Raw genomic sequence first — 19,818 nt, 5'->3', positions numbered from 1 at the left:
AGATGGGGAAGAAAATTGGTTTGGCTAATCCTTTATTATGAACCTATGTAATTTGCAGTTCCTGAATCAATACACAAACCAAAACATAGTTTTGAAATTTGTGCTTCCCCCATTTTGTGATGCAGTTCTCCAATCAAATAATGTGCACAGAAATGCATATATTAGGAGCAAGTGTGCTTAAAATGCATGTATTGAAAATAACATACACAAATGCACTAATTGGGTGAATTTTATGTATGTATTTATTTATTACATTTATATACTGCCCCATAGCCGAAACTCTCTCCGAATTTTCTTGTAAAAATGTGTACATTAAGCAAACTTTACAAATATTTGTACATTAGGAGAAATTTGCACAAAAGAGCTGATGAATTTTCATGAGGACCTTTTTTAAATTGCAAACTGATGCAGAAATGTGGAGAACTGAACTTAAGACTGGAAATATGAGAACCTGAGAGAAATGGAAATGGACAGATTTTTCCATCTACTCATGACACATGCACTTGGTGTAAAGGTCACAACTTTATTAAAGAGGCTAAAAGATCTGCAGCAATGAATAACATAACTGTGGGCTTGCAAATGTCCTTACCTCTGGTCTTGGGCAACACCACCAGCTTGAACCCAAGCACCTGTTAGGTGATGTTGTCATTGCCAACTCTCCATAAAGATAAGCTGAGGGGCCCATGCTTCCCCCACCCCTGCTGTCCAGCATTCAGCAAGGCGGTTCCTTCAGATCCCAAGAACATCTGACCAAGCATCCCCTTGAGCCAGACAGCATTATGAGATGGTTGATCAGATGCCCTTCACCCAAGAGTGTCTGAGTGCTTGCCAATAGCCATATTATTTCCCAGCCCACCCTAAATGCCCCCAGAAGGAGCCAGCTCAAGTTTGATTGCCTTCCACCACCTCCAGATCACAAGGTCAAACCAACCTTGTTACAGATCCTACATGAAAATGTCTGAGACCCCCTCAGTAGACAGGTAGACACCATCATCCCTAAATAGATGTGGCAAATAAAAAACTGATGTAGGATTGAAACAATTAAGTCCCACCAGAAGCCAAGATCCATTTATCCTGTGCATGAAAAGATGATATCAGGTGGGTAGGTAGCTCCACCTAGCGGTTGAAGGCAGGAGACCATTGTTGATTTTTGCAGGAACTTCCTGTTCTGTGTAGCTCCCAGCTCAGTTCTTTTCTGCCTTCACACACAACAGTTAATCGCTCTCTCTGCTCTGTGTTCAGGCCTGTATATTTGTCTCGTATATTTGTCTTATATATTTCTGTGTTTTCCTCCTTTCTATCTTACCTTTCTTCTCTTTGTTAAAAAAAAAGAGAGGTTTTTTCCTTCCCTCCCCAGGAACCTTTCTCACGGCGTGAGACAAGCCAAGCCAGGGGATTCCCCTCCTTTCCTCCAACAGAACCCACTGGGGTGGGAAGTTCGTAAGGATCACACTAGAGAGGGACTTATCACACTTCCTTCCGCCTGGACCGGCTCACTACCACCGCTCTCAGCCTTAGCCCCCCCATGTGGAACTCGCTACCTGTGGAGGCGGGAATTTAGGCGGCAGCATTTTTAAGGCACCAATGCTCTTTTCCCGCCTTGGAACAGTAGCACTCATAGCGCAAGCCCTAGGAGGAGTCATTTTCCATCCTCCTACACCAGCATTGCTGTCTCGCTCTTAAGGGCCACAACAAGATGTGCCAGTCTCCCTGAAGCATCAGCAGGAACATAGCCAATTCGTGGCTTCCAGCCTCCATAAGACCCGCAGCATGGTTGCCCCATGGGGAAAGCAACACACAAATCAGAAAGACCAGAGAAGAGGCCCAAGCCACTCTCGCCCACATCAGAAGCAGTGCCACCACCGTTACCCAGACAGGCCTTAGAGCCTTCATTCGTGCTGAATGTTCAGATGGAGACAGCCATGGCCCTCCCCTCTCCTGGCAGGCTGGAGGTGGCTAAGGCATGAATGTAGCAGACAGGGTGACTTCAGACGGCGCCATGCCCATGGCTTGCAGACAGACTGGCCAGGCCAGGCAAAGGGTCTGAAGATCATAATGCAGATGAGGGGAGAGACTCACACAGCACTGCATTCAGGACATGAAGGGACCAAGAGTCTCTGTCTGAGGAAGAAGGCATACAAGCCCATCCTGGCTTGGTTTTTTCTACCAGATCCTCACCTGAGAATTTCATGGGATTTACAAACACGTCAGCATCTTACCAAACCATCCATGTGACAGAAGGGGAAAGATCTCAGCCCCCCCTCTTCCCCCTACACACTGATTGCAAGGAGGAGATATCATCCCTGTTGTGCACATACTCAGCCTCTTCAACTACATCTATCTGCTCACATGCTGCAACAATTAAAATATCAACTCAGGGATTCCCTCTTAATGGATTTGTCCAGGGATCTCTCTGGCACTGCATCCTCTATACAGCTCCCCCCTAGGGACACATCTGGAAAGCATGGAGCACAGGGGTGTTCCTCAGCCATCCCATCATCAAACCCGCAGCCTCCTCCATCACACAATTCAACTGACCCTTATGCTGCCACCCAAGGTAGACACGTTCAGCCTACAGAGGAGACACCTGTTGACCCAGACAATGAACTGATTGTCTTAGACAAAGAAGACTGGAGTGGGGAGTTGGAACTGGAAGAGATTTCAACCAACAGAATCTTCCAAGAGTCCAATTTCCTCCCCATCTTGTGCAAAGCAATGGAGGCCCTCAGCTTACACTCCCCTGAAGACCCTCCAGTTCCTTCAATGTCCAGGATCTCAACAGTGTGTCTAGACCGAAAACCAGATGATTGGGGGCAGTGCTTATCAGGACAGACAATGTGTCTGCCAAATCTCATTTGAACCGTCAGGGGGGCATGCGCTCTCCCCTTCTCCAGAGAGAAGCTTCACTCATCTTCCAGTGGGCGGAAGAACATTTGGAGTCACTCCCCTCACAGAGGGGAGGACAACAATCAAGCAGACTGGTTGAGTCGGGAGAAAATACATCAGGGAGAATGGAAGCTACATTCTCTGGCCTTTCAGGCGATACTGTCACGCTTTGGCAGAATCAAAGTAGACCTTTTCTCCACCAGTCTCAACTGCCAAGTAAAGAGGTTATTCTCTAGGTACGCAACTCCAGAGGCAGAAGGAATAGATGCTCTCATGGCCCAATGGCCTCCAGGTCAGTTATATGCCTTTCCGCCTCTTCCAATCCTCCCCAAAGTAATCCAGAAACTCCGAGCCGAACAGGCAACAGTTCTGCTGGCAGCTCCTCGCTGGCCAAGGAGACCTTGGTTTCCGGAATTCATAGACCTATTGGCTGATCCTCCATGGCAAATTCCTCTCAGGGACAATCTTTTGTCGCAGGGACGATTTCTCCATCCACATCCTGGCTGGCTGGCTGGCTCTTCATGTTTGGAAATTGAACTGCAACATCTCTTGAAGAGAGGCATTCCGATGCAAGTAGTGGAGACAATAACGGCCTCCAGACACCCTTCTACCATTTGAATATATGAGGCCACATGGAAAACCTTCTTTTCTTAGACGCAGAAAGAAGGCACAAATCCAAGTAAAGCAGGTACTAAAGAGATCCTCTCATTCCTACAGGAGGGCTTAACAATGGGATTCAGACCAAACACATTGAGACACCAGGCTTCGGCTTTGTTGTCAATCCTATCTAAGTTCCCTAAAAAACCATTGGGTTCTCACCTGTTTCTGAAGCATTTCCTTTGGGGGGCAACAATATCGGTGCCACCTACTGTCCATCGCTTCCCAACTTGGGACCTGCACAGTGTCTTAATGGCCCTGCAGAAATTTCCCTTCGAGCTCTTAAGTCAAGTATCTCTCCATTCACTATCCTTTAAAGTCCTGTTCCTTGTGGCCATTACTTCGGCCTGTTGCGTGTCTGAGTTGAATGCCCTCTCTGTAGATAAGAATTTCTGTGTTTTTCATAAGGATAGGGTAATACTTTGCACTGCCCCTTCCTTTCGTCCTAAGGTTCTATCTAACTTTCTGTCAGGCCCAGGATGCGACTCAGGAACCAGACCAGAGGTTGTAGTTAATTCGTGTTTTATTAGAGTAATGTCCAAACAAAGACTGCGCTTTCTCATGAAGCAATACAGGGATACAGGTCCTGCGACATTGGGAGAAAGTTGACAGAGCAAGGGGCTGCTTCCTGCCTGTTCTTTAAGAAGGGGCTAAACGGGCGCCCAACCTTTCGCTCCTCCTTAACTCCCCCTCAGGTACTGCCCGCCTTCCCCCCCTTCTCTCCTGTCTTCACAGAGGGTAAGTTCCTCCCTCCTCCCTCTGCCAGCCATCTGAATCCTCTTCTTCCAACCCCCCAGGAGCCCAGCTCATCCTCCCGACACTTTCACTGTCAACAAGAGTTAGTGCTTCCTTCCTTCTGCCCTAAACTTGTGCACCCCACAGCAAAGGCGTGGCACTCACTGGACGTGAGAAGAGCCTTAAAAGTATATATCTCCAAAACTAAACCTTTTCGTAAGACAGATAGTTTATTTGTTTTGTTTCATCCAGCTTCACTGGGTAACAAAGTTTCAACTTCCACCCTAGCTAGGTAGATCAAAGCATGTATTACCTTGGCATATGCTTCACTGTGGCTTGCGCAACCAGCCAGGATAGTGGCTCACTCCACTAGGGCAGCAGCCACAACGGCAGCATTCTCGTGAAATGTTTCACTGATGGAGATCTGTAGAACGGCCACATAGGCCACTCCCAAAATATTTATTAGACATTACAAGATTAACACGTATGCGTCCGCAGAAGCAGCTTTTGGGAGGAGAATGCGACAGCATGTCCTCTCCAACTATTAATGAGTTCAGCCCAGCAATATTCTCACCCTACATGGGTCAGCTTTGGTATGTCCCACCTGATATCATCTTTCCATGCACAGGAGAAGAGACTTTTGGTCTTACCGTGAAAACTGTCTTCTCTGCATGTCAAAGATGATATCAGGGTCACTCACTAGGAGGGCTGGGCTGCAATCATGTGTACAGTAGGGCCCCACTTTCCGGCACTTCACTTCTTGTCACTTTGCTAATGCGGTGGTTTTGAATTGTATCTATGTTCCATATGTTCGGAGCTTGTTCCGTTTTTGCAGTAATTTTGCAATTTTGCAGTATGAAACGAAGAGCTTGGAAAAGAGAGCCGCTGAGTGCACAAATTGATGGTGCCTGACACCCTGAGCGTGTCGTCAGAGCTTGGAAACGTTCCTTTTTAAAACTACAGTTGTGCTGATGGGAGTTGTAGTTCAAAAAAGAAATGTTTCCAAGCTCTGACGACATGCTCAGCAGCTGAGTCCGTGAAGGGCGTCCGGTGCCATTTTATTGTCGAGGGAGGCGACGGAGGGTGAGTGAGCACGTGAGCAAACAGGCAGGGGGGAGAGCAAGCGGGCAAAGGGGGGCAAGAAAGGGAGGTGGCGGAGGGCAAGCGAGCACGTGAACAGGCAGGGGGAGAGTGAGCAGGTAAGGGGGGATGAGCGAGGGAGGCAGCAGAGAGTGAGCGAATGTGCAAACTGGAAGGGGGAGGGCAAGGGGGACGAGCGAGGGAGGTAGTGGAGGTCAAGCAAGCAGGTGCGGGAGGGCAGGCAGCTCCCTTCCTGTGATCTGCAGCAGGGAGCCTACCGTGGAAGGGGAGTACTACTCCCCCACCATAATGAGGGCAAGTGAGTGAGTGAGCAGGGGAGAGAGGGCAATGCATGGAAAAGTGGAACATGGATCAGCTGTTGCATGGGGAGCTTCAGGGGCCAAGCGCTGTCAGCTGGAGCTCCCTGCACTACAGCTGATCAATGTTCTGCTTTTCAACGGTGTTCGCTTTTCGGCAGGGGTCTGGTCTCTAACCTGCCGTATAAGTGGGGCCCTACTGTACCTTGTAGGCCTCTAGCAGAGAGTATATGAGCGCCGTTGTCTTTCATTATATGTCGTGCTTCCTGTCACTGCTCTCACCATTAGTTAGCTCGTCATCAAGAACTGAGCTGGGAGCTACACAGAAGTTCCTGCAAAAACCAACAGTGCTCTTCTGCCTTCAACTGCTAGGTGGAGCTACCTACCCACCTGATATCATCTTTGACATGCACAGAGAAGACCTTTTTCACAGTAAGACCAAAAGCCTCTTTTATACCTCTACCCACCACCTGGCCTATTGAAGCCCAATATACTCCACCAGGAATGACACTCCAGCATCTCAGACCACACTTAGAACACCACACTCTCCAGGCACTGCCAAATACCATGGTTCAAGGACAATCCCATCTGTTGGACAAGATCATTTTTGCCAAGATGAATAAGCAGGATGTTGGGAATGGGGGCAATAGATACAAGGTGACACAGGGCAGCAGTTATCCCCATAACATGCCCAGCTTCCCCTCCCAACAGACAGAAGCCCATCTGTTCAGTTGAAAATGGGTTTCAAACCTGCCAAAGAAGAAAAAAAAATGTATTAAACACTAAACTCAGCAATAGCTAACCACCAACAGGAGAAGTGGGCCAGAATGGCTTTAGACCTACCAATGTGCATAATCCAACATAATCAAGGCTCACACGAACTTTAGCTATCACTGCTCCAATCAGGAATTAAATTATTTCACAACATTTATATACTGCTTGATTGTAATAAAAGCTCAAAGTAGTGTACAAAAAAAGACACAATTATTAACAAAAAACAGTAAAAAACTGGTAAAACATTCAAAAGATAATTAAAAAACAATAAGCACAAATTCATGGAGGACAGGGCTATCAATGGCTACTAGCCATGATGGCTGTGCTCTGCCACCCTAGTCAGAGGCAGCATGCTTCTGAAAACCAGTTGCCGGAAGCCTCAGGAGGGGAGAGTGTTCTTGCACTCGGGTCCTGCTTGCGGGCTTCCCCCAGGCACCTGGTTGGCCACTGTGAGAACAGGATGCTGGACTAGATGGGCCACTGGCCTGATCCAGCAGGCTCTTCTTATGTTCTTATGTTCTTAAGCAAAATGAGATTAAAATACTTGTTGGTATTCTGCATGTCTGGATAGGCTTGCCTAAATAAAAATGATTTAAGCAGGTGCCAAGAAGAGTGCAGCAAAGGCACCTGCCTGATGTTAATAGGCAGGGTGTTCCAAAGTGTAGCTGCTGCCACACTAAAAGATTAATTTCTTACAAGTTCAGAACACATATTATGTGGCACTTGTAACAGTGCCAGTTCCACTTATTGAAGTGGTGGAGTAGGGATATGTGGGGTAAGGTGATCATGCAAGTAAACTGCTCCCAAGCTGTTAAGGGCTTTATATACTAATAGTAACACCTTGAACTTAGCCTGGTAACAAATCAGCAGCCAGTGTAGATCTCTGACCAGAAGGTCTTGCTCCTGTCAGTAACCATGCTGCAGCATTCTGCACTAACTGCAGTTTCCTGATCAAGCACAAGGGAAGCCCTACATAGAGTGCATCACAGGAATCCAATCTTGAAGTCATCAATGCCTGGACTACTTTTGTCAAGCTCTCCTGGTTCATAAATGGTTGTAGCTGTTGTACTAGCCGCAGCTGTACAACATTTTAGAATGTATGCAATAGCAAGCAACATTTACCCAGAGGCCAGCAAGGCCTTGCAAACAACAGTCCCAAACTGGAATTGGGTAAAATTTTGTCAGCATGACAAAATAAAACTCTGGGATTTTGGGGATGAATTTCACAGTAAGCCATGCACAGCAGGGAAAGCTGCTTTCCAGCAAGGGCGACCCCAACCCAAATTCATGATGGTCAATTTTAGACCTCCTAATGAAAAGGCTGATGTCCCCCATCAAAGAACACTACATCCCTGAAGTATCATTTGCTGAATGTGCCAGGAACTCGTTAGCGTGCAGAGCTCCGAAAAATGCCGCCAAGGTATCTGTTGCAAATAAAGATACCTGAAAAGGTGAGAAATGCAACCAAAATTATTTGAAAATGGAAAATAGTTATAGTGTCAAAGGGATTTTATTCTTAACTCAGCTAAAGCACAGGGTAGTGATGTTTCTGTGATCTCTAATAAAGGAAGCTAGAATGCCCTTGCAGATTCTTTAGCAATGATGGATAGCATTTGCAGTACTTGGTGGTTTTGCTTCTTTTAAATATATGTAAAGAGTCCAATCAGAAGAAATCCTGTTGAGTTTAGTGTTGAAATTCTACTAATTTAGCAAGAGGAAGGAAATAATCATCACAATGAGGTGGGTTTATACTTCTGAATACTTGGTTATGTCAGAATTAAATATGAACTGTGAAGCTGGAGGAAATGAGTTCACAGCTTCTCCATCATAAACCTGGGTTCAATCACTTGAAGAAATGACAGTTGCCTATGGATGGGGTTACATAGTTTTGAAGGGTATTCCTAGTACACATCTAAATGAACAGAGTGCTTGCTGAATTGCTGCATGTGTGTTCACAATGGCACAGTTCTGGTATAATGGGAAGCCATGATTTGCCACTATGTCAATGGAGGAAGCTCAAGCTCTGATGTCCCACCTCCAGGAAATGGCAAGCTTTCAGTTTTAAACTAACAGCAGTTTCTTGGACGTCCAAACTTGGGGAACTGTAGTTTCTTTATGGTTTGAGAACGTGCTAGGATCTGAAATGTCACAAGGAACTGTGTTTAGATTTAAAATAAACTAGATGCTTTTGATTTCCTCCTCTGGTGTTCAAAGATGAGAGGAGGGGAATATGCAAGTTTGAGGATTTTTCTGCACTTCCCCAGTTTAGGAAAGTTGGAGCTTCAGCACTGAAATGTCAGACTGGAAACTTATATATGTTCTTTTTCTCAACCAAGCCCAATCCAGGCATGTACTTCCATGTGCTTTCCCTTGCTCCTAAGTAGCTTCACATACAGCTAGCTAGGAAGTTTGGTTGTAGCAGTGAAGTTTGTGTCCTGTTCACCATCATCTCTCCTACTGTGGCAAATGAGAGTGGGACAGTCTGAAAGAACCACAGGCAGCTGGTATGATGACCTGCAGTCCTGGGACAGGAATGCCTGGACAACTCTGGAGTCTCTGATGGAGTGGAGATCTGCTGAGGGATCCTAGTCCTCATTCAAGGCTGAACCTTGACAGTTGTGCAGACACATTCATGCAGTGGTAAATCATAAACTGAATAAAAATTAGGATTATATTTCATCAAGAACTTTAAAACTGACTGATGTTACAAGGCTGTATCTTCTTTTCTAGAAACTCTGGGCCTATGATGAATCCCAGTTGGAAGACATACAGACACTATATAAATGTTCATGGGGCTACTACATTAGACTGAAGAAAATGAATAGATTTAAAGTCTCATTTATAGAGACTTTAAAATGTCTTGCTTTTGGATAGAGAAACTAATGATAATAAAAACTAAGCAAGTGACATAGCTTCAAGGGATAATCTTACACAGGACCAACCATCTTGGGTTGCTTTGTAGCATGTATGATTTTCATGTTCTTGTTGCTTTCAGTTATAAAGATGGTACTTGCAATGTATGGATGATGCACAATTTTAGGCCTGAGTCATATGATTAGGCAACTTGTTGCTGCTGCTTCAAAATGAAATGGTTGTAATTACTGAACCACTTGGTAAGCCATTTTGCCCAGCTCAAGGATTCCTGAGTGTTTCATTTTCTTTTTTTCTTTTTAAAATTATTTTTATTAAGTAACAAACACTACATAAAAAAGAACATTAAAAAACAGAACAGAGTGGTACAAGTCCTGAGTGTTCCATTTTCAAGTGGCAACTGCACTACTACTAAATGTCTGTTTTGCATTTATAGAATAGGCAACAGACTACATGGTCTTGATACAAAGGGAACAGGTTTTTACATCACACTTGCTCAGCTCTGGAATGACTGAGGCATAAAACTAAATGCTCTTTGGCTTTGTGGCACTTGGTTCGTGCCTCATAGAGATAGTTGATGGCGATATCGGATAGGTTCAAGCATTGTTGGAACTACATATGGCTTTAGACAGGCAGAAGAGCTGATTATAAGTATAGCCCCTACATCAATGCCTATCTGCTCTTAATATAAGCCCTGCAAGTTATTTTATGATGGTATCTAATTGTCTTGAACCTTCTCTTGGAATATAACCAGCTTCTAGCTAGCTAGCAAATACAAGTTGAAACACCTGGGCATCAGCTATGAACATCAGGGTGTGCTACAATTGATCCATCTGCATCTCTTGGCATGTACCAGGCCTTTTTCTGTGTGACTGGTTGGGAAGCAGGATCCAAGAAGAGACAGGTTGATGACGCTTGTTTAAAAGGCATACAGAAAAGCACTATTTTTGGAACATATGCTAATAGGTTAGGCAGATCTGTGTGTATTTTCCCAACGGTTAGTGGTCAATAAATAACTAATGGCTAATTACTCAAGTAATAAATGTTTTGAGCAAAAGAAAGCATAATATGTGTAAATATTGTATAATTGTGGCATGTCTTCAAAAGACTCAATGAGCCAATGCACTGCGATGTGCGGAGTATCAGACTTGGAGCAGGGAGGCCCAAGTTCAAATCTCCACTCAGCCATGAAGCTCACTGGGTGACCTTGGATCAGTCACTAACCTATCAAACCTGGTTTTGTGAGGATTAAACACCCATCAAACAAACCCATCTAAACCACCTGAGATAAAGTGTTGGATACAAATGTGATGGAGAAACTAATGCTGAATCTAAATCTTGCTTAATTTGAAATAACTTATTGTATTTGTAGATATTTTAAGGACATGCAACAGGATCAATTACATGTGCTTAAGTGTCACTTCAAAGGCTAGTGTCCCTCAGATAGTCAAAAAGTAGCCCTACATAATTCCTTTTCCACTGGGAAAGGACTGTAACTCAGTGATAGAGCACCTGCTTTGCATGCAGAAGGTCCAGGGTTCAATCTATGGCATGTCCAGGTAGAGCTGGGAAAGTTCTCAGTCTGAAACCCTAGAGAGCCACTGCCAGTCAGTGCAGACAATACTGTGTTAGACGGACCAGTGCTGTGACTCAGTCTAAGGCACCTTCCTGTGTTCACTGTATTCCTCACACTAACCCCTGCCACAGCCATAGCCTTCGGGGCTCTGTCTACGCCTGTAATGAAGTAGTTAATGGTCAATATCTGCAGCTTCACCCCACTGGCTGCAGCCCATGTATGGTACCTTAGACAGCACTACCTTATACTCCTTCCTCTGTCTTTACCTTCCCAGTTTCCGTGTGTATGTAGGGGCATTATGCCTTGGTGAGCCCCAAGCTGTTCAGTATCTCTTCAAGTTACACATTGAAAAGCTGTGAAAATGACTATACAAATAGCATGCACAGGGTTTATTTATTTTATTTATTTATTATTTGATTTATATCCCTCCCTTCCTCCCAGCAGGAGCCCAGGGCGGCAAACAGAAACACTAAAGACACATTAAAACATCATAAAAAGACCTTAAAATACATTAAAACAAAACAACGTTAAAAACATTTTTTCAAAAAAAGGTTTAAAAACATCTTTAAAAAGGGTTAAAACATTATTAAAGAAAACATATTAAAAGCAATTCTAACACAGACTCAGACTGGGATAGGTCTCAACTTAAAAGGCTTGCTGAAAAAGGAAAGTCTTCAAAAGGCACCGAAAAGATAGCAGAGATGGCGCCTGCCTAATATTTAAGGGGAGAGAATTCCACAGGGTAGGTGCCACCACACCAAAGGTCCGTTTCCTATATTGTGCAGAACGAACCGCCTGATAAGATGGTTTCTGCAGGAGGCCCTCACCTGCAGAACGCAGTGATCAGCTGGGTATATAAGGGGTAAGACGGTCTTTCAGGTATCCTGGTTCCGAGCTGTATAGGGCTTTGTACACCAAAACTAGAACCTTGAACTTGGCCCAGTAGCAAATGGGCAGGCAGTGCAATTCTTTCATCAGCGGGGTGACATGTTGGCGATACCCTGCCCCAGTGACAAGTCTCACCACTGCATTTTGCACCAGCTGCAGCTTCCGGACCGACCTCAAGGGCAGCCTCACATAGAGTGCATTACAGTAATCCAGCCTGGAGATTACCAGTGCATGGACAACAGTGGTCAGGCTATCCCAGTCCAGAAACAGCTGCAGCTGTTATGTGTTTGCATGTACTTGTTTCATATACACATTCAATTATATTTTTCAGACCACATCAGCTTGGAGCATTCTGCATCCTGGAATGAATTTCACTCAAGACGATGTGGATATGAACCGCCTCTGGTATTTCCATACTAACATTCTGGGTCCAGAAAGTCATGACAGCTTCCGATTTTATGTGACAGATGGGCAAAACAGCTCTCCACCCAAAAGCTTCTATATCTTCATTAAAAGTGTGGATAAAGGTAGGAAATGGGGGTTGGGCAGGTGTTCAGTGTATTAATATATATTTTTGGGGATCAAACTGTATTGCATAACTATGGGGGGGGAATAAGACTACCCTTAGTCTCTTTATGTGACACTGATGTGCTTTTAAATGCATGGGTGAAGTCTGTACTTCAGCTATCTCTAAAGGATGCCATCTCTTTCCAGTATTCTGATGAACAAATTAATTAGACTCCAATTCATTATGTGCATAACTAATAGCACAAGTTTACAAATCTGTTGACTATTATGACTGCAGTCCCCCATGTCTGTTCGTGACCAGTGACAAAAAGGAAGAGTTCAGTTCTGAAACCTCCTAATGAACAGAGAGCCAGGATTATTTCCCAGTTGAATTTCAAAGCTGTCAGGAGTCTAGGCATCTCTGAGTTCAAGGCTTGAAGTTCTGAGGTGTCCTTAGGAGATCTTAGGACCTTTTGCAGATGAGATGAGAGCTGTGTTACAAACTAAACTGAATCCTTTCACTATTTTGGCTTGAAGTCGAGGGTGAAAGCCCATAGAATCACATGAGGCCTGTTTCAAGTATTTTTGCTAAGTCTTTTTGGAAATGAATAGAAATCACATGGAGACTCACAGGAGTCCTTAGAGTGTTAAATATTTCTAAATTTGTGCCAGGTGGCTTTAATTTATTGAACATAGGTTTTTGTGAAATAGTGCTCCTGTCAGGAAGAAGATTGGCATAAGAGAAATGGAAGCAGCTAATTCTCAGGGGGTCTTCTTTGGCGAAAACCCTCTATTGAGTCCTCCTGTGACTTGTGCTCATAACTGCTGAAGAAAACAGGGATGCCATCTGTAAACTGTGATTCATAAACACTCTGTCAATCTGCCACGTTACCCTGACATCATAAAATAACAAGGAGCAGTATTGTAATAAAGAGGGGAGGTTTGCAATCAACCAATTAAAATCATCTAATTTATTTCAGTTACAGCTGAGGCTTTATTTATTAGTAAACAGCTGCATTTATTACAGGGATTTTTTTTAAAAAAAAATCCAGGCGAATCAGTACCAGCTGTCTCTTAGATTATCAAATCTATTAATCCTAAATAATCATCTGGGTATTTCATTTTTTTTTTAAGGAAAAAATAAAAACCATCCAAAGTTAAATTGAATGAATGAATGTTTATTGCGGTCATAGACCAAAATACATATATACATCAGTAAAAGCAACAAAGTACAATAAAAGTAACTTAAAAACAATTAAACAGTTAAAATTTCATTATAGCTTGGGTTACATCTATATCCAACCCTTGGCTTGACATAGATCTCCTGCATTGGATAGCAGCAGAGCAAAAACTAGCAACCTTAGCTGTTATCTGTGGAGTCTGATCAGATAAAAGGTAATTTGCATTAAAAGCCTCACTTCTACCAGGGAGATTTTGTAAAATTGAAGTGATTAACTGAAATCTGAGATCTCGATAGAACAGGCAGTGAAGTAGCACATGTTCTACCATTTCTACTACTCCACCACCACATGGGCTAAGTCTCTCCTTATAAGGGATTTTTTTTATATCTGCCCTCCAAAAGTGCCGAGGGCAAGATGTTGAACCTCGCCCATGTAAAGGCTCTTCGAGATTTAGGTACAGACAGCGTGTTTAAATAGGAAGCAGGTATAAATGGCCTTGAATTATATCTATGTTTAGTAATTAACATCAGATGGCCTTGAAGATCAACATCTCGGATCTGTTGAAGGATGCTCTCTTTAGCTTTTACATGTCCCATTTTAAGGATCATGGGTAGGGAAAACCCTAGGCTTAATATTTTGGCGTTTATCATCTTTTCCCATTTGGACTGGAAAACATCCGATAAAATACATGGGGCCAGGCCCACAGGGGCAAAGATCATTTTTAGCCATGATTTAATTCTGCAACTCCAGATACGAGATTCTATAGTAGGAAGCCCAACCTCCAAACGGAGAATAAAGCTAGGGACACAACGAGGGACAGCCAATACCGAACGAAGAAAACTATTTTGGACTGTTTCGAAAGGGGAATACTTCTCATAGGTGCTAGCTTGTGCCCCATACAGCAGCTGGGGGATGATTTTTTGTCACAAATACTTGTATGACTGCGGGAGAATATTGACCTCCTCTATTAAAATAGAAGGAGAGAAGCACCTTCGTAGTTCTTTGAGTGTTAGCCACAGCTGCCTTTACTTGGGGCCCCCAGGCTCCCTTTGAATGAAAAATCAATCCCAAGTATCTAAAGGATCCTACCTGGTCAATTGGGTGCTTGTTGATCCACCATCGATGTTTTGGTCTTTTGTTGGAAAAGACCAAAACTTTCATCTTATCATAGTTAATTGACAAGGATTCAGTGCTACAATAGTTTGCAAGTGCTATCAGTAAGCGCCTTAGGCCAATACATGAGCGCGATAACAGGGCTATGTCATCCGCGTACATAAGAATGGACAGGGACCACTCAGCTAGTCTAGGAGGATGGGAACTCTCAGCTAGTGAATTAATATAGAGGTTAAACAGGAGAGGGACCAAGATACATCCCTGCTTAACCCCTTTATGGATGGGGATGGGCCAAAGTTAAATCACAGTATTGATAGAATTGGCATGTGTTTTCTTATAATAACATATAGGAATATAGGAGTATTCCCTCTCCTACACAGGCTTCCACAAGGGATTACTGGCCCTTGTAGGATTCAACCCTGTGCATGTTAAACTGCAGCTTCTTGGTTGGAGCATTGCATTTGGAAGAGACTTGTGCAAAAACTAAGATATGGGCTGGATATTTTGTAGGGGAGAGTTGGCTACTGATGGGGTTATGTGTGTATATAAAAATGCCGTAAAAACAGAACAACCGCCGTATGAGTGGGGCCTTACTCTAATTGAAAGCCGCCGTATTAGTGGAATGCCGAAAAGTGGGCCACTGAAAAGCGGGGCCCTACTGTATTGGAAGGTGAAGCTCTCAGTTCTTATTCCTAAATATTGACCTGGGTATTTTAAAGAGCATAGTGCAAAGTGAATGCCTTCATCTGGAGAAAATGCTCAGGTATCTCAAAAGGGGTGTTCTCCCAGCCATGGGGTATATGTACCTAAGGCAGCCTAAAGTAAATTTGGTTCCTTATTAAGTAATAATAATAATAATAATAAAATTTTATTTGTGAGTCGCCTATCTGGCCGAATTAACGGCCACTCTAGGCGACTTACATGTACAATAAAATCCAGTATAAAACCAATACAAACATACTAATATTTAAAAAATAAGCACCTCTTTCAGGTAATTAAGAACTAACATACCCCAGATTTCCCATAGGCCTGCCTGAATAGCCAGGCCTTTAAGGCTCGGCGAAAGCCTATCAAGGAGGGGGCATGGCGAAGATCGAAAGGAAGGGAGTTCCAGAGGGTGGGGGCCACAATCGAAAATGCCCTCTCTCTAGTTTGCACCAGCCTAGCTGTTTCAACTGGCGGAATCGAGAGAAGGTCTTGTGTGGCTGATCTTGTTAGGCGGCCTAATTGGTGATGCTGGAGGCGCTCCTTCAGATAAACTGGGCCGACACCGTATAGGGCCTTAAAGGTCAGTACCAGCACCTTGAATTGGGCCCGGTAAACAACTGGTAACCAGTGTAGATCTACTAACACTGGCGGGATGTGATCACGGCGACGGCAGTTACTAATTAAACGTTCCGCCGCATTTTGTATCAGCTGTAATTTCTGGATCGTTTTCAAGGGCAGCCCCACGTAGAGCGCATTACAGTAGTCTAAGCGAGAGGAGACAAGGGCATGTACTACTCATGGGAGCAGATGAACAGGAAGGTAGGGTCGCAGCTTCCGTATCAGATGAAGTTGATACCAAGCTGCCTGACCCACTGCCAAAACCTGAGCCTCCATGGACAGTTGGGAGTCGAGAATGACCCCGAGGCTACGGACCTGGTCTTTCAGGGGCAATTTTACTCCATTAATCACCAGGTCTATATCTCCCAACTTACTCTTGTCTCCTACGAGCAACACCTCGGTCTTGTCAGGGTTAAGCTTCAGCCTATTCCTTCCCATCCATTCACTAACGGATTCCAGGCACTTGGACATGGTATCCACAGCCAACCTTGGTGAGGACTTAAACGAGAGATAGAGCTGAGTGTCATCCGCATATTGGTGACACTGCAGCCCAAATCTCCTGATGATGGCCCCCAGTGGCTTTACATAGATGTTGAATAGCATGGGGGAGAGGATAGAACCCTGTGGCACTCCACAATTGAGAGGCCAAGGGTCTGAAACCTCATCCCCCAATGCCACCCGTTGGTGCCTATCAGAGAGATAGGAACGAAGCCACTGCAAAATGGTGCCCCCTATTCCTAATCCCTCCAGGCGATCTAAAAGGATACCATGGTCGACAGTATCAAAAGCCGCTGAGAGATCCAGGAGGATGAGGAGGGTATGTTCTCCGCTATCCAATGCAATCCTCATATCATCCACCAAGGCGACCAAGGCTGTTTCAGTTCCATGTCCAGTCCTGAAGCCCGATTGGAATGGATCCAAATAATTTGCTTCATCCAAGTGTGTCTGCAACTGTTTGGCCACCACTCGTTCAATCACCTTGCCCAAGAATGGTAAGTTAGAGACTGGGCGGAAGTTGTTTGGGTGTGATCATTCAGTTCTCTCTTAAATAAGGAACTTACATTTGGATCTAGGAATCAGTTTAAAACAGAGCATTTTGCTAGGTGTTTGTTCTTAACAGGCTTTCATTTCTAGCAAGGCTAGAATCAATCAGTGGGTTGTCAACATCTTATTAATTCATATTTACAAGAAAAGTGGGTTTGGAATTTATAAATGGAGAAGCAAACACCACTCCTCCTTCCAACCCATCCCAATAACATTTGCGTTTTAATTCAGTTCCAGTTTTGTGTTGTTGATCAGGGCTCTATTTGTGTGTTCTTAACAGAACAATCCTATAGTCACATTATGCCAGGTCAGCAGATACAATCCTGCTGTGCCTGTGGATTAGTAACCATATCAAATATGAGGAACTAAAAAGTATACACCAAGAAGAAAATACAAAAATGTTGTAAAAACAGTGGTAATCCCAGCTTCCCCAGAAAACACCATCACACCCCTCCAATCAGAGACTGCACCAGCAACATTAGGCTACAACAGTGTTTGTGTTTTCTCACAATGATATAAAGTGTTGTGATCCCAAGTGTGTTCCCATTGCAATGAAAGCTTCCGCAACAGAAATTTTAAACTGTACTTTAAAGTTGTATTTTCAACCTCTGCAAAACAGCACAGATGCTCTCTAGGCAACCTCACCCACAATACAGTGCCTTCCCCAGAGTGAAGCTGGGAGTATCTGCACCACCCCACAGCCCCTACAGATGAGTGGGCAGGGAGGTAAGAGAGAGGTGTGGCAGCAGGGAGGGAATGGCAGGCAGGCAGCAATGTCATCCAGCTAACTGCAGTGGTAGGTGGCCATTTCATGCGGTGATGGGTGGCTGGCCCTACGGACAGTGCCGCTGTTTACCATCTGCTGCCTGAGGTGATTGTCTCATTCTACCCTGACCCATAATAAATTTAAATCCAGATCTCACACACCAATCAAGTTTTGAACAGCTTTTTAAATATGACAGCTCTACCTAGTGTAGAGTCAAACGGGAAATTCAGACCAAATAAATCCAGGAATGTTCCTGTAAATAATGGATTTAAGACTGCAAACATTTACATCTTAATATTGATCTAACTCCATTTGTCTTCAGTTCCTGGCCATTAGGTTCTTTTTTTATACAGTGACGGGTGTCAAAGTCAACAATCATGAAGTGTAATTCATTCTGATGTTCTCCCACTGAATTCTCATCAAGAATGAAACAAGAGGTAACTGTACCATATGGATAGTCCAGGCAGGCAACTCATCTGGAGTGACACAATTGTTGAGAGATGGTGCCAATCTGTTCCTTTCTTGTTATCTTCCCTACATGCAATGTAATGGGAAGCTTCAGACTCTAAGGTTTGGGTGTCTGCTCCCCAGATCCATTCACATTGGCCCCAGCTACACACGTGCGACCTGTCTGTTTTGAAACTGACTTGATACTAAGGCTCCACTATCCTGCTTGCATTATTTACCAAGATGATGTGGAAGGCTCGATTCTTTCACCACTGAACCTTTTGAGCACCTTTTGCTTCATGTGGTTTCACAAGATGGTATAAAAATGAGCTTTCCCTAATTCTAGGGCAATGGTGGTCTTCCATTTTTTTCTATCCCCCCCCCAATTTATATTGTGTTCTCATTTTTTTATGCTTTGATTTTTTTTAAATACTCTTCATTACAATCCTATGCACATTGATTTGGTAATAAAGCCCCACTGAAAAAGTGGGACTTACTCCTGAGCAAACATGCATAGGATTATACTTTTGGAGAGTTCAAAATGGATCAAAATGGATCTGTGAGAAGGCTGTTACCATACAGATGATTTTAACTACTGATCATACTGGGGCAGCAATCCAGACTCTGGTAATTTAGAACTATTGGCTGCCCTTTGGCATACAACACCTACATTGATAGAGCATGGTTAAGAAATGGAAACTTAGCTGTGAATACATGCACTACCTCTTTTGCTTCTCCCCCTTCTGATGCTAATTCTCCCTTCTCTTAAGTTAACCACGACATAGTGTTACTTCTGCAGCTGTGCTCATTCAGTTTTACATTGAACAGAGTGCCTCTTAGGGTCAAACTAGATGAGACACCGTTCATGCAATCCATAACAAACTGTCCAGAGAGGGCACCTGGTTTAACCCTTTGCCCCCTCCTATGATTTAAATCTGGATCTTCCCCAATGGAAATAGCAGGTATGTGGGACCTGATCCAGACTGGAAACATAGCAAGGACAAAGAATAAAAACTACCCTATTCCCCTATCAGGAACTTATAATGCTTGGGTCCAGGATTCCTAAAAGATAGTCTCACCCCATTATTATTATTATTATTATTATTATTATTATTATTATTATTATTATTATTGCCTAATCAGGGAGCCACACCCACACCAGACATTTATTTCACTTTAAATAGTTATGGCTTCCCCCAAAGAATCCAGGGAAGTGTAGTTTGTGAAAGGTGCTGAGAGTTGTTGGGAGACTCCTATTTCCCTGATAGAGCTCCAGTGACCATCATGGTTTAAAAGTCCAGAGAATTCTGGTGATTGTAGATCTGTGAGAGTAATAGGGTATCTTCTAACAACTCTCAGCACCCTTCACAAACTACACTTCCCAGGATTCTTTGGCTGAAGCCATGACTGTTTAAAGTAGAATAAAGATCTGGTGTGGATGTGGCCAGGGACAGCTTTGGTTCAAATATAGGTGGGAGACTACATGTGTCTGCTGTAGAATAAAAAGATGGGGGAAACCCAAAAAATAATGATACTGTTAACAATGTTTCACTTTTGGAAAGGAAAAGGGCTTTCTCTCTGCCCAGTGCCCACCCACCAACCCAAGCTCCTCTCCTCCCTCCCTCCCCCTCCCCCATGTCATTTGCACCT

At 43.9% G+C, this 19,818-nt stretch overlaps 1 protein-coding gene across 7 annotated transcripts in view; it reads left to right on the top strand.

Moving 5' to 3' along the window:
• The window catches only part of LOC133387765 (FRAS1-related extracellular matrix protein 1-like), a 197,706-nt gene that overhangs the window by 105,496 nt on the left and 72,392 nt on the right, over positions 1-19,818 (top strand). For all 7 annotated transcript variants that reach the window (XR_009763554.1, XR_009763555.1, XM_061633224.1 and 4 more), the window contains one exon: positions 12,116-12,311. Coding sequence is in view for 5 of the 7 variants with exons in the window: in XM_061633224.1 (XP_061489208.1) it covers positions 12,116-12,311 (196 nt within the window). In the remaining 2 variants the exon portion in view is untranslated. The remainder of the gene's footprint in view (positions 1-12,115; positions 12,312-19,818) is intronic.

The sequence above is a fragment of the Rhineura floridana genome, chromosome 6 (assembly GCF_030035675.1).
Source record: "Rhineura floridana isolate rRhiFlo1 chromosome 6, rRhiFlo1.hap2, whole genome shotgun sequence".
Lineage (NCBI taxonomy): Eukaryota > Metazoa > Chordata > Lepidosauria > Squamata > Rhineuridae > Rhineura > Rhineura floridana.
The sequence above is the reverse complement of the archived record's forward strand: the minus strand, read 5'-3'. Positions and strand labels throughout refer to the sequence as shown.